At 44.1% G+C, this 15,969-nt stretch overlaps 1 protein-coding gene across 3 annotated transcripts in view; it reads left to right on the top strand.

The window, feature by feature from the left end:
* Window positions 1–15,969, top strand: part of ehbp1 (EH domain binding protein 1) — a 110,967-nt gene that overhangs the window by 52,554 nt on the left and 42,444 nt on the right. For all 3 annotated transcript variants that reach the window (XM_019888095.1, XM_019888096.1, XM_019888097.1), the window contains 3 exons: window positions 5,475–6,170; window positions 8,106–8,147; window positions 8,488–8,637. In XM_019888095.1, the coding sequence (XP_019743654.1) occupies window positions 5,475–6,170; window positions 8,106–8,147; window positions 8,488–8,637 (888 nt within the window). The remainder of the gene's footprint in view (window positions 1–5,474; window positions 6,171–8,105; window positions 8,148–8,487; window positions 8,638–15,969) is intronic.

Genomic DNA, 15,969 nt, shown 5'->3' with positions numbered 1-15,969 from the left:
ATATATATGTATATATATGTATATTTATGTGTGTGTATGTGCTTTTTAAAATATATACTGCTTTGGAAAATGGTCTCATCTATACCTGGGAGGTGTTTCTTTTTCTTATGTTACCCTCAATTATCGTAAAAAAAATTAGATAAGGTGGTATTATGGCCACCGTCTTGACTGAAGAACAATGTAATTCACTCACACCCTGCAAAATGGCCACTATTGAAAGAAATACACAAGGCACTGTACGTGCGCAAGGGCTTAAGGCCAAAGGTTGACATCGGAACACTTAACCTTGAAAGCGATGACGGGCGGCAATGTTGGATTGATGTTGGAATAACTTGTCACTTCGTGTGTTTGACTTTCTGAGATTCCGTTGCATCGTTTTCTTCCTCTTGCTTCACGACACCCACGCGCACCCTGTATTTTCCTCCTCACCGTATCTCCACCTTCACATTTTGAATTGCAGACACACTGGCATCTCCATGTTCCCCTTGGCTCTTTTTGTACGTACATTCACCTTCTTTTTCCAAACACACAAATGCACACTTGCCCTATCCTACTACAACTACACACGCACACACCCGCACGCAGCCGTCCCCTCTGCGGCCCCGGGGGCTACAGCGAGCGATACGTGTTGGCTTCCCGCAGTTTGATTTCCTTCTCCTCATATACACTCTGGCTGGGCGATAACCTCTGGTGGCCCTGTTAGGCATGAATGCTAGCCTGTTGACAAAAACCACAGCCATAGAGCCAATCCCGTATCTGCACCTACCCCCCCCTCACCCTCGGCCACCCCTCCTCCTCGCTGCCGGTGCCTCCTCGAGTAGCCCCCAAGAAAATTGGCGAGATATAAGTAATGTGGGAATATGCCGTGGAAGGCGATAGGCGAAGAATAGCCACGCCGGTCTTGCTGTTGTGGTGTGGTGTCGGAGCGCTTCGATGTCCCCCAAGTGACCATCCTGTATGGACCTTCATTACTTGTTGACTTGTGGGAGTATAAGATAGTGATGAGAGGAGCAACTTTTGACTTCCATCTGTCTTCTTTCCGATAGTCAAGTATCCTTTTCCTCACTTCTTGCTGGGTGTTTAGACCCATTCTATGCCCTTTTTTTTTTTTGAATGATTCTTCATCCTCCTGTTTGCTCGCACTTGTTCTGCCCAGGAAAAGGGAATAGTGGAGTTGAGGCCTGCCACACACCAAGTGATGCGCTTCAAGGGAAATGGGTCTACTCTCAGTGTTCTTATTGGAAAACATTTTGAGACTCCACATATACTGACTATCTATCTATCTATTTATTTATTTATTTATTTTTTGAATGACAACATCATGGCTCCATTTTCAAAGAAGAAACATATTGCCCGGGCCGATGTAGCTACTGTATATTATCGTAATCCAAAGAAAACAAATGAGTAAGAAATAATGGACAGAGTTTAGATATTTGTGGTCAGTGGTCAATGAATCGGACTGTAAGATAGCCCCATTCATTGACTACACTCGTGCGTTGTAGCAATGGAGACTCTCCGCACTTTGCTTTTTAGCCACTATGTATGTAAATAAATATATTTGTATAAAATATTCCCCCAAAATCTAGTTCAATTTCGACTTCACCATTGTGCTTAAATCATGGTCACGCACGACTAAGCTCTATCCAGTAAAAAGTACAAACTTTAGCTGCCTTTTGCCCTTGGCCCAAGATACATCATCCATTTATTCCATCATACTAATCAATCAGTCAGACATTTGGCCTCTTGCAGTACCAAACTCCACCAATAATTATTCCGCTTTTGCCTTGTTTGACACATCCTTCATCTGTTTTTGCGACCTTTTTGAGGATCATCCCTGACAATTTTCTGTCACACTAATGAACCACATTCGGCATGTTAGCGGTATGAATATTTTTTTTTTTAGCTTCCTTTGACCCATTCGACATCTGTCTAGTGACGATTGTTCAGCATCAGCGTCATTCGACGAAGGTAAAAAAAGAGGAACAAAGAAGAAAAAGAACGTAATGAAATGTTTTAAAAGTGGCCCAACGCGCGGCCATAGAGTTGTTGTTATTATTTGGGACGTATTGAATGCAAGCACACCTATCTGCTCCTTTTCACAGCTCGTTGATAGACGTGGGCCCCCCCTCACCCGCCTTCTTTCAGCATCCATCTGTGTGCAGTGATTGCAATGAGCTCAGACTGTGCTGAATTATGACAGATAAGGCCAATCAATATCGGGCTGGTTAGTCGGCAGGGGGAGGAGGGGGGGCAGAAGTAAATATTTAAGAAGAAAAGATGTGTTATCTGTGCATATGCCTCAATGATTGTCATGTTTTTGAGGGGGTTTCTACGTATTGGATCTTTTTGAGTGCGTGGAGAGAAGGCGACCGGGCCAAGGAGAAGTCATTTGGCGCGCCATCTGATAGCGTAGTACCAAGCGCTGTTAGGGGGAGAGGAGGGGAGGAAGTGGGGGGAGTTGATGATTGACAGCCATAGATAGCTGTCAGTCACCAAAGAGGGAGGGTGCAGGGAACAGCGGCCCGGGGCAGGCAACGCTGACATTTAGTCCCGAAGCATTGTCAGCGGGTTAATAGAAAGTGAGCAAGTGGAGATAGTTGTCCTTTTTGCCCTCATTGGCATATGGAGAAAGCTTCATAACACGTTTGTGTAAATGTGGCGGAGGTGCATTCATAAAATGGACGCCCTGAAAGGGCCCGAGGATGCCAAAAAATGCTGCTTAAACCCTGTCTAAATCGGAAAGTAGTACACTAATTGGCATCAGGTATGTTGAAGTCATGCATCTGGACTGGGAGATGAACTTTGTATATTTGGTTGATCTAAGTTTAGCCTGGGTTGTTAGTGGAAGTTATAGAGCGTCTTTGCCGCATATGAGTGCGCTTAAGGAGCATTTTTTTTTAATGAATCAAATGACCACAAAGCCATCTTGAGTCAAAAAATGTTTGGGGCAATAATATATTGTAATGTGCTTCCACTAGTCTAAAAATGGGATTCTGATTTTTACAGTACTGCTTTCGTGGAATGAGAATTGGGCAGATGAATTCAGCCATCTCCAGAGTCGGACGTTTTACCCAGCTCCGTCAAAGTGCCCCGGGGCTCGCATTGCCACGTGACTAACTGCATGCACAACTGCGCAATGGTTCAGAAGCCCTGCAAAGAATAACGCGTGACACAGAGGTCAAAAAGAGCGCGGTGTGCGTCAAAGGCTGAAACAAAAGCCCCCTTCGTCCTCACGCACCTCTCACATTCTCACTTTCCCCTCGCTTGCGTCTCTCCTCCATTCTTTTTCAAAGTTGTCGCTCCTTTTCAGCGCCAATGGGAACAATGGCAGCACGCTTTGCTGCCTTCAATGCGTGTTAGAAACCCAATCAGGGCCACTGGTTCCCCCATATTCATTTTCTTTCTTTTCACCCTGTCCTCTCCTTTCACACCTTTTCACACCCACACAAACTGGTCTCTCTTCACACACTTTTTGAGTTTAGATGTTGGACGGCCATTGTTCGCCTCAACATCAGCAATGGTGCAATAGTACGGGAGGGGGGGGTGCCAACAAAAGATGTTATAATTGCTCGTAAATGGAGGAACGTCTTTGTCAAATGCACTTTAAGGCTCATTTATGACCTGCAGACATGCGTAGGAACTCAAATCAAAAGCTAACGGTTGTTATGCTTTTATATAGTGGCCTGACTACAATCAGACCAGAGCAGATTTCTTGTGAAATGTGATTAATTGTTAACAGTCTTTGTGCACGGCATTTTCACCACCTCAGACAGTAATAAGGCCACGGCTATTTTTTTCCACATGAAGTTTGAGATGAACGCTTAAAATATTGTCAACATTTATTTCTGGGGTATTTTATTGAGACAGATCCACCCCCTGCTACAGCAGTGGGGTAATACTTTTGAGAGGTGCAGGAAAGTTAGCGGTGCAGCTAAAAATGTTTGGTTCCAGGAAGTTATCAGGAACTGAAAGCTCCTGGATCTTTAAGCTCGATATTTTAGCCAAGATGAAGTAATTTACCTGGGCCAAAGGAAGATCCTGCTCGGAATGTAATATTTACAGGCGATACAGGAACCTTTGGGGCAGAGTTTGTCACACTCAACATATTTGACTCGAACCTTTTTGTTACAGGAAGCACATTTACCAAGAATTTAAAGTTCCTGGACTTTGAGGCTATACATTCTGACCAATCTCAAGTAAATGATTTGGTCCGAAGGAACAAAGAAGACCCTGCTAGCGGGGTAGTACTTTCAGGATGTCCATGAATGTGTGGGACACTGTCTGTCCAGCTGAACATACCTGACTTGGTACCTTTTAGTTCCAAGAAGTACAAGTATTTAAAGTTCCTGGAGCTTTAGGCTGCACATTTAAACCAAACTAAAGTAATTTACTTGGGATCAAAGACCCTGTCAGGGTGTTATTATTTTCTAAGAGTCCAACGGCTAAACATTCCTCTCACCATGCGGCTGTATAGTTGGAGGAAGTAAACAAAAGTATATTTTTGGTGAGGTGTGAAGACAGGGGAAAAAGCTTTGATAGATTAGTCAACGAGACAAAGGCGGCCTGCAACAGGTTGGAATGAGATCAACACTATCAAGCAGGCCAGATACAAGCTGCGATACGTGTGCGGCTGTGTTGGAATGGAGACTGTGTGTGTGTGTGTGTGTGTGTGTGTGTGTGTGTGTGTGTGTGTGTGTGTGTGTGTGTGTGTGTGTGTGTGTGTGTGCGCGTGCGCGCCGCTAATCTATTTATTTACCTGTCATTGGCTGCGATAATGGTTTTCATCCCTTCTCTCTGTGTCTCCGTCTATCTGCTAATGTGAGCGCGGGTGATTGGCTCTCGTATTTGTGTGTGTGTTGTGCTTGATAATCAAACCTGTATTTTCTCATCGCACTCTAATCAGACCAATTACACGCGTGACGGAGAGCGTGGGCAGGCTGATTTGGTGGATTGATAAACACACACACACACACACACACACACACACACACACACAGTAGGATTAAGCGCTCTGTCTCAGGGTATCTCGGTCTCTTATCTGGGACAACCATCCCTGATGTGACCTGTCAGCAGTCCTGCAAAAAGGTGTCTCTCTTGCAATCCAGCGTGGGCATCAAATACAACGTTGAACCCCCACTTTCCCTTTGTCAGACACTAAAGCCACTTTTCCACCAAGCGGTCCATTTTGATACAGTTTGGCTTTTGAATGATTCCCGATGAAATGGTTGCTATCAGTAGCCTGGGAGAGTGTCCTGGAACAGGGACTGAAAAGTGTACCCGGCATAAACGGAGAATTTTCCTGGACTGAAAAAGGGTTATGCAATGGGTAGTAAAAATTTGTATATAACGTTCCTGACAAGTCCTTCAGTCCTGCCGTAACATGCCTTGTGATGATTTTTTCCCCCCTTAACATAACAGTTTGTTTCTCACTCAACTGTTTTTTTTTTGGTTTTATGTTTTTTTTGGTCCACCAGGCGTATGACGTCTTTGCCAGCCTGGGTATCTCACGCCTTCTGGAGCCGTCGGACATGGTGCTCCTTGCCATCCCAGACAAGCTGACGGTGATGACCTACCTCTACCAAATCCGGGCGCACTTCTCGGGCGAGGAGCTCAACGTGGTGCAGATCGAGGCCAACAGCAGTCGCAGCACCTACAAGGTGGGCGACTTCGAGACCGACACCAACGCCTCCATCGGCCAGGACAAGTTCTATGCCGAACTCAATGACGTGCAGCCCCATCCCATTGATGACACCAAATCCAACGGTTCCAAAGCCACAGAAGTCCCGGTGAAGGTTGAAATCATAGCGCCGCCAGCCAGCTCGCAAACAGCGCCTCTCGCATCCTCGCCTCCCGTCCCGGCGGCCAGCGTCACATCGCCAGGGTCCAACCTCCTGAAAGCTAAAACCTTGGACCTGTCCGACCTACCGCAGAAGTCGGATGCCGAAAGACCGCAGCAAAAGAGCCAGGCCATGGGAGAACAGGGCTCCTCTGTCATCCAGACAGGGGGCCAGCCTTCCTCCCTCTCGCCCACTCATCAGAAACTGGGTTTCTCGTACAACAGGGACGCCGACCTCATCAAGAAGAAGAGGGCCAGCCTTCGTCACTCCGAATCGGAGCCTATGTCTGACACTGGCGCACCCATCAACCACACGGAGGCGCCACCAAAACAGGTAAACAAAGTTGCAGATGCACTTCCGGCCATTTATTGAAGAAGACAGTCACACACAAATGCTAAATCGGAGAGCACCTTGGAAGATTTGTCCAACAGATTTCGTCGGATTTGATTGCTACCAACTTGCGACCAACACATAAGCACATTCAATACACTAGCTGAAGGGGCTCAACGCATAGACCGGCTAATTGTTAACGGCTAGTCGCGTACATGCTCTCACAACAGCCATATTAACACTTTGATTCACTGACTTCCATGTCACTCAACAGGCCAGGCCCCACCTTTTAAAGCCACATACATTCAAAGTCACAGATTCAACCTTGGATGGTGACTTAAATGAGAAGAAAAAGAATAGCTGCTCTTTGCGTGCATATATTGTGTTGGTATTATTGTTTAAGGATTCCAAATCAGTTTTTATCAATTCACTCGAGTAATCTGTGGGATAATGGTGAGGTTAATCAATTCTTCTTGATCATTTTCATTCTCAGTGAAATGTAAGAATGTCACCTTTACCTTCGGGTTCCTCCTCCAACGTTTGCCTTTTTATCCCGTCGCCTTCATCTTTTGCCTTGATTGAAACTTTGGTCGTCCTGTCTTGTCACAAGACATTGCAAGGGTGCGAGCATTAATTTCCCCCTACCTAAGCTTCTCATGGACGCCATTCTCCGAGATGACCCCCATACCGAAATTGTCCCGCTTGGCATTAGTCGTTATATTCATCGTCGCCTGTCTTCTTCGAGACGCCGCGGGGCCGGCCCGCTAGAACCCCCCCCCCTCCCCCTGCTTTGACATGTAATCATATTTTTCATTACATTTCTCATCCCCTGGCTTGATGGCAGTCGGTGCCGTGACCAGTCAGGCGTGGTGATGCTGTGCTTTTTTTTTTTTTTTTTTTTTTTTTGCTGCAAGCATACCTCATCCCGTTTCTCGCACGTGCACGCTTTAAATACTTTGCTACCGCCCCCTCCCCTCACAGATTAATACTTCCTGTTTACAAGTGGAAAGGTCACAGGACAGGCGGGGGTGAAACACACATTGACAGCTATGACACCCCCATTTTATATCTGCACTTATCTCGTCGTGAGAGGGATACTGCCAGGTTTGCCTCTTTGCCTAATACAGGAAACACGTTGGCCAATGCCAACAATATACAATAAATTACATTTTGATTCACAACACACAGAGAAATGTTTCATGATTACATTTGTTACAGTTTTTGTCATTAAATAAAGCCTACTGTTGTATAGTATATATATATATATATATATATATATATTATCATTAGAAAATCATGGAAAAATGCATTCCACAACATAGAGATACTGTTAGATGTTTTTAACCTATCCCAGATCCTTTAAACCAGATGTGTTCAAACTATGGCCTGCGAACCATTTGTGGACCGTGATCCATTTTTTTAGTGGCCTGCAACATATACTTAAAATGACTCTTGACACGGCACAGAAGGGTAGTGACAAAGCACCATGTCAAAAAATAGGTTCCACTAAATTGGTTCACATAATGTACAGCTTTTCTAGATTTTCAAAGATGCAAATAAACTGTTTAAAACTAAAATAAAAACACAATTTCTCTTCAAAATACTGGTGAATAAAGATAATTAAGTTTTAGAAGAAAAATATGGGTTCATCCACATTATGGTGTGTCAAAGTCTGACGTATGAATATATGACATTAATCATCTATGAAACTCTTGTACAATATTATACATAGAGAGAAATACAGTATTTCATGGCTACATTACTTTTGATGATTATAGTTTACACTTTATAGCTAAAAAAACAAAAATAAAAAAAACATTATAAATTCTATTCAAATGTTCTGTACTAAAAGGTTAAATAGAACTGAATTATACACACACAATGATTCTTTTGCACCAGTGTAGACAGAGTCTTTCACATTTGGTTTCTCTTTTACAGGAACCGGCAGCTGCCCCTGTTTCAAGTCCTCCTTTGGAGAAGGTAACCAGGCTGTAACATACCCACCAGATCGATCGATCGATCAATCAAGCCATTGATTACTCATTTGATTAATGGGCTGATTACACGATTGATGCCATTGTCATACATTTTCTGCACGAACAGTGCTGAAGAAAGTACCCAATGTCAGTATAATGCCCCAAATTAACCTACCGAGTTACCTTAATCTTTGTTTCAGGATGTAAAAGGTCTTTAACCCAAATTCAATTTTTGTTCCAAAAATAATGTGTTCATCTTACAATGGGGAAAATTTGTTTTATTTATCAGATTCATGTAATTTAGTGTAACCTTGCTGTACATGGTGTCTTGATTCTTTGCACAGAAAGCCTTGTCCCGCCAGGAGGAGCTGAAGGAGCGAGCTCGGCTGCTCCTGGAGCAGGCCCGCCGGGATGCCGCCATGAAGGCCGGCAACAAGAGCGTCCCCAATACAGGTGTTGCTGCCACACCGGGCAGAGGCACCAATGTCTGCGATGTGAGTTTCACTCTTTCTTTCACTTTTATTCTGCTCTAGCCACACTTTTGATGCCTTGCATCTTTACACACATTGATTGATGCCTTGAATAAGCATTAACCTTATCTCTTAATCACATTTCTTTTATCTCATGATATTTCCACATGTCTTGGGAATTACTGGGTGAACCTGAGATCTGCGGTATTATTATTTCATGCCATGTCATGTAGAAGTGTGTAATGGCATGACAAAAGAAAAAGTCTTTGGGGTTAAATTCCATCAGTCCTTGAAAACTCAACTTCAAATATACCTTTAAAGGACAAGGATTAAATGAATTAATAAGAAGGTAAAATAGGAATATACCACAATAATTATTGAAAAAACAAAAACAAATATCCGCAGTTCCTGCAGATTTTGGGCTCTCAGGGGCAGTGTGGTGACGTGCATAGATGGAGTACCCACTGAGAATGCGAACTGAAGAAAGTTGCGATTGAAAGCTATTAATATAACTCATTTTTCAAAGACGGGGAAGAATTTGTGCCATTGAGTATTGTTACCTGTGTGTACGTGTTTCCGCAGAGTTAGTGTGTGAATATTTGTTATTTGAAGGAATAACAATCCAGACGTCGGTGCTAATTTTCATTCGCATTTGAATTGGTATATTATATTGACAATTTCTGCTTCAACCAAGCCAAACTTTTAATACTTCATGTTCAATTTTGGTAATGGGTCCTTTGAGAAGGTTTTCGTAAATCCTGCTATGATAGAAATGTCTGCCCAATTTTGTGTCTAATGGTAAATCTGACAGCATGGGCTAATTTTTTTCACAGCAGAATCCTCACAGCAGCAGCCTGATTTAGCTAATTGCCTCATTTAGCTAGCCCCCTCTCAGGGGAGAGGAGACAGGAGAATCAGCAGTAAAACAGGCAAAAATCTTGACGCTAAGGGGTGAAAAGGAGTAAGAGACTAATTGCATAGCTGTGATTGAAAATAAAGTATGTGTAACGAAGTCTTGATAGTGTAACTCCTGTTAAAATTTGGGCATGGGATCTTAAGACTTTTTCGTGCGTCCTGTTATGACAGACATGTCCACTCAATTTCCTGTCCATTAGTGAAACTCGTGTCAGAATTGAAATATCTTGTAAGATTGCAAAATAGGTCTACTGTAGTGTAACACTGGTGGAAAGTGCTCTCTTCACTGCACCCTCTTGCTCAAAAATGTCCTCCAGAGCCAAGAGGGAGACCTCCTGCTCATTAACTTGTGCTCACACTCTCTTGACCGTGTCAAAAGCTGTCATGTCAACTTCCTTCCTTTTGAACAGTCCTCTTGCTATTTGGTCATTCTATACCCACCGAATCGTCGTCACACACCAGGCAAATGTGTGTCCACTTTTCCCACAGCAACAACACCTGTCGAGTTGAGGGGGAAAAGTACATTTGAGGGAGAAATTGCCAACACGCTCCACTGAACATAATGCACTTCAGCAGGAGCTAGCAGAGGTTGGAATAAGTCACCTATGTGCAAGTCATAAGTACATCTCATGTCTTAACTTAAAGGGTTCAATCAAGTCCTTTTAAATGGTTCCAAAACGAAGCACCTTATTGTCCAGTGCTGTATTGTCTCTTAATTAAATGCAAAACCGACGTGAAACTCAAAAGATCTTAAACCAGTTGTTGGATACGTAAGTCCATGGCTAAGAAGTGCACTGGCAGGAGCATTGAACGCATGGAGGACACCTGCGCAGGAACTGCTGTCGAACACAGCTCATGGCCAGACATAACAAGAATTTTGTGTGTTTTAATGACTTGAGATAGATTAAAACTATTTTTAAAAATTGAGAGTTTCTGCAAGGCGGCACAGTGGACCACTCGATAGCACGTCCGCCTCACAGTGCAAAGCTGCAGGGTTCGATTCCGTCTCCGTCCTTCCTGTGTGGAGTTTGCATGTTCTCCTCGGGCCCGTGCGGGTTATCTCCGGGTACTCCGGTTTCCTCCCACATTCCGAAAACATGCCTGGCAGGTTAATGGAACACTCTAAATTGTCCCTAGGTTTGATTGTGAGCATGAATGGTTGTTCGTCAATGTGTCCCCTGCAATATGCTGGCAACCGGTTCAGGGTGTCCCCCGCCTACTGCCCGAAGACTCCAGGGATAGGTTGCAGCATGCCCGTGACTCTCATGAGGATAAACGGATTCTAAAATGGATTGCTGGACAGTTTCTGTCCGTCACATATTTTCAGCTATTGTGGATGGATATGAAACATATTGTATCCCCCTCGATAAATTGAATGCAGATTTTCAACTGTAAACTGACAAGACTTGTAATTCAAGTCTAAATCAAGTCAAGTTTCATGAATAATAAGCCAAAGTCAAGTTGAGTCTTTCATAAATTTTGGCTAAGTCAGTCCTGAAATTGGTGACCTCAAATTCTAACTCCACCTCTGGGAGTTTCCATGGCAAAGGCACAGTAGTCAAACGCTGAAGAGAGAGAACAATAAAGGCAATGACACTCATATAAACGTCGGCTTTGGTAATGAAATATCTAAAAGGCGGCAGCTGCGAGTCCGTAAAGAGAAATGCTTGCCCTTGAATTTTCTCTACTGTAGGCATGCAAATACATGCACGTAATCCAGAGGAAACAAACAAGCAGCCTTTTCCAAGGACTTTCCAAGGTCTGCAGTGGGAGGAAAGCTAATTAATTCAAAGCCGCCTTTGCGGCACACCTTTGAGGAAGTAGAAGAAGAAGGTGCGGCGCCGTCCTGCCTCGTCTTCCGAGATGGCCGACCGTCTGTCTGACTTTCCAAGGACAGCCACTCTGCGCTAACCCCCCCCCCCACATCCCCAGCAGCCATCCCACCACCCAAGCGCCTATTGAATTGTTTACACTTTTTTTAATAGAAAGAATTGATCAAAGGAAGGCGACGGGCCCCCGAGGCCAACGCGCTGATAATTGCCAGTGATTCAGATTAGATTACTCGATGTCTTCTTTTGATTAGCGTGAGTGTGCGTATGTGCATGTGTGTTATCAGCCCTGATTCGCCATCTTCCTTGCCGCTCATCCAAGTAGCTGCCGTGCTGTTTAGCATGCATAAGGTAAGACTTAATTGAATTAATGCAGACTGGAAAGTGGCTAAGGAGAACGGGGTGACGGGGAGGGAGCGTCGTCTTGCATCGGTTGCTGATGTGGCGTGAAGTGGCGTTTTTAAAAATTATTTATACTTCTTTTGCCAATATTATCAGTTTGATGATGTTTGGAAATTGAATCTGAACAAGATTACCTTATTCGGCTCCCTGTGGTATGCCTCTGTACTAGGGCTGAACGATTTATTGTGATTTTGATCGAAATCGCAATTCGAGACAAGGCGATCACATGATCGACAAAATCTGTTGTATCAACTATCCCACACATGAAATCCTGTCCCCCTCTTTTCCCACCAGGCTTACAATCAATCGGCATGCGTCTCTGACAGGCAATGCGAACCAATCAGCGCCAAGCTGCTCCTCTCAAAATGCTAACTTGCTAAGCTAACGCACTGCACGTAATTTCATCATATTTGTAAACGTTACCTGTCGGTATAGTGACTAATGCAATGCAGCTTGATTTTGGGTAGGGGAGTCAAGAAATTCAGGAGATCGTTCAGCCCCACTCTTGATATTTCAAAAAAAAAAAAAAATCCGTGTCGTCGGCTGCTAATGTTAATTCAATGTCTGTTATGTTTCTGGAAACTTTTAGCATCGTGTCGGACCTTTTAAGGTCTCCGCCGCAGTCTTTTAAATTGGCTTCATGACTCGCGGAGGAGCTGAAAGGTGAACATAAAACATTTGACGTTTTCCCTCTTGAAGTGCTGCAAGCGATTGTGTCAAACATGAACACGAGGCATGTGAGTGAGTGTGTGCGTACGCGGGTGTGTGTTACCGCTTTCTTCTTTTGACAGCCCGATCAGCTCTTGTGATGCAATGAAGCTGCATTACTCTTGCTCATTAACACACACTGGCACTCTCGCGCGGGCACACATTCACACACTCTTTGATCTCTCCTTTGGCCGATTCAGACACGACACATCTCCCCACACACTCCAACACACACAGTGCAAAGGAACTCCCAGGCCAACTATTTAGTTTCATTTGGGGCAGATGCTTCAAAAAGAAGAGACTGAGGGAAAGAGGAGGGTGAAGGATGGGGGGAAAAAAGAGGGGAAGAAAAGGGTGGAGGGGCGCTTGGAGAAGAAAGGGTTAGCTGAGTTAAAAAGTGCAGATGAAGAAACCTTTATTTGTCCCACAATGGAGAAATTTGCAATCTACAGCAGCAAAAATTGAAGGGGTGCAGGGGGGAATCAGGTATGCTTTAAGCATATCTGATTCTTAAAGCATTGGCTCCCAGTCCGCGGCCAATTTGGTGCCGGGCCGCACAGAGACAGTCACCAAAACTACATGTAAATGGAATATTCGGCACCTCGCTCTTATTTCCACGGATTGCTGTCAATTCCACTGAGATCTTTGAAACCCGCGGAAAATTCCACGATTGCGGAATCGCGGATTCCTGCGGGGACTAGCAAGTAGCATTCATGCTAACACCGTTGTAGTGTTGAATAAAAATTATCTTGATTGTCAGGACGAATACTTTAAAAATTCAAATTTAAAAGCAATGTAAAGTTGATTTTTATAGCGTCCCACCCACATACCGCAGGTCGGCGAATGGTTGATGGTCCGCAAATAGTTGTCGAAACCGAGCCAAGACACAAAAAAGGCTGGGGACAACTGGCTTGGAGGTTTAAACTACTGCCACACAGGCGCAAACAACACAGCCTCCTTGTGCTTGGGAGCTGGTGAGGAAAAAGCTGAGGCGACGACTTCGGGAGGGAGGAGGGAAGGTTCTTGTTTTGGCCACAAAAGGAATGACGGGAAAAGCAGCAGAGTCAGGTTCAGAGTGCAGCCGATGGCGGGGGAGCCGCCAGGGTCAGCGCAGCGGAGACCCCGGCGTCCCCTCTGCGGCGAGGGTGGAGGCGTGTAAGCGAGGTGGGGGTCTCACGTCGGCAAAAATCAAACGGGACCCAATTATAGGAATCTCAACGAGTCAGTGAGCAGGGAAGTCTCTTACCTGGAAAACACGGAGGAATGTGTGTGTCCTCAACACACACACACGCACGCACACACGCACGCACACAGTGAACAAGTACACACACATCATCGTCATCACAGTGACAATTAACATGACTACGCCGCTGTGAAATTACTATTCTCGTCTGCTAATGAACAAGACGAGCTCAAGCGAGACAAGACGCCACGGACAAAAAGTAACTGGACATGACGCAATTTGCATAACGAGCTCTCAAACTGTGGAGCGGCACAAAAAAAGTGCAAAATTAAAGTTAAACCCAAAACGGGTCTCAAAAATAAATAAATAAAAAAGATAGAGGCAATTGGACACATAAAGTGGTGCCTTGAAATACACGTTCAATTCATTCCATGATCACGCTTGTAACTCAAGACTCATTTCTCAAATCTTTTAGAATGGAAGTGCAATTTGACCTTTTCCAGCCCCTTTTTCACAGACATGTAAATTGAAGTCACACAGATCAGACAGCCGTTGCTCATACGTGACAGGTCCACTAGCACTTGAACTGTCACGATTGAATATGTTTAGAATATGTTTAGAATCAATTATTTAATCGATTAATCAAATACAATGTTGTTTTCATCTACAGTATTACAAAACAATTTTTTCCCGATGACTGTTTTTTTAACCAATTGTCATTGTTTATTTGGTATTGTTTCGAGATAAAAAAAAAACAAACCCAGCTTAAAAGTGATTCACTTCCTAGTTGGATCATTATTTTCCAACGTAAAAAGCTGATGTTTGCTGAGAGGCTGAAATCAAAGGATTTAGACAAATTTATGTTCAACAACTATTCTAAAAAAATGATTAAAATCAATTTGATAAATCGATGAATTGTCACTTCAGCTTGAAACTTCTCCTGTCAGCCACAAGTTTCAATACTCCTTTTTTTTAATTTTTTTTTTTAGGGCAGTGTAAATTCAGGATGGAAATGGAGGTAGAGAGAATGAAAGTGTTTGTGAGAGCACACGGGAAGCAAAGCGAGAGGAGTGGACCTGTGTGACCTTACATGAAAGCAACAGTCACTGTGGGCTACAATTAGGGATGGCAGGAGGGAGAGCATAGGTCAACAGAACAGACACACCCACCAGCGCGCACACACATTTTGTTTTGGAATGACAGCCACTGTATGTTTGAACATAACTGTGATGAGTGATGCTACTTTATTCAGAGAGAGGAAGGATGTGAATCCCGTCTATCCGGATTCGTCAAAATGCTCGGATACTACAGTGCCGATATTTACCAGCCTGATATCAACGATTCTGCCTTCAAAGTTGACTTTAACCCTTCTTGGGACAACGGTTACTACAGTGGACAGCTTCTCATGTCATCAGGTTACAGGGTGCATGAAAGAGTTAAAACTACCATAAAATAAAGAGAATTACACTAGCGCTACATTTTCCCCGCAAACAAAAGCACAAACAACAAAGTATGAGGCACGCCGCTCCTCCCCGCCACCGGAGCCAAAGCGCGGTAGCTCGGCAAGGGACCGCGCGCGGGTGACAGGCTCGGCAGGGGCCTGGCGGGCGGCAAAGGTCGGTCGCCGGCGTTGCGTTCCCTGCCGAACACGGACGGAGACTGCACAATAAGAAATGTATTTGCGTGGCGCGCAATGCACACCTCAAATAACTGAGCTGGAAGGGTGTGCAAGCATCATCAAGATTACAAGATGCCGACACAACTCACAGGAGATCAAAAGTCTTCAAATAACATTGTGCAAAGGAGGTTGCGATTCAAATATGCAAAAATAAATAAATACATACATAAATAAAACTTAATTCGCAGAATAGAGTTCGTTACATGTGCCGCGTTGAGACATTCCTATGCTGCCAAACTTCGGGTCCAATCTCTCAGCTTGGTACCACACCGGTCAAAATCGGTTAAGTTAGTGCCTTTTTTGTCTTACACAGTGAAACCCCTCTACAACAAAACCTACATGTGCGAAAATACCCCCTAGTGTGAAAAATGTATGAAAGCTATTCCCTGAAAGCCATGATTTCCTTGTAGAGGAGTTCTACTGTATTCTAATTTTAGAAATTACCATAAAAAGTCAATATTTGTGTTACTTCAAGGTGCACAACCGTTGACATGTTACCTGTGCGACCCACAAAGTTCACTGAGTGTTTATTTCCCCCTTGCTTCAAGGCAATTATCCCATCTGTTTAAAGGGCAAAGCCGTCCCATCTTGCTCACCTGTCACTGACGTTTTTGTGTTTATGTGCGCATCCTGTTCTACCC

This window comes from Hippocampus comes, unplaced genomic scaffold (assembly GCF_001891065.2).
Source record: "Hippocampus comes isolate QL1 unplaced genomic scaffold, H_comes_QL1_v1.1 scaffold136, whole genome shotgun sequence".
In the NCBI taxonomy this organism is placed as follows: Eukaryota; Metazoa; Chordata; class Actinopteri; order Syngnathiformes; family Syngnathidae; genus Hippocampus; species Hippocampus comes.
Note: the sequence above shows the minus strand (reverse complement) of the source record. Positions and strands in the feature narration are given on the sequence as shown.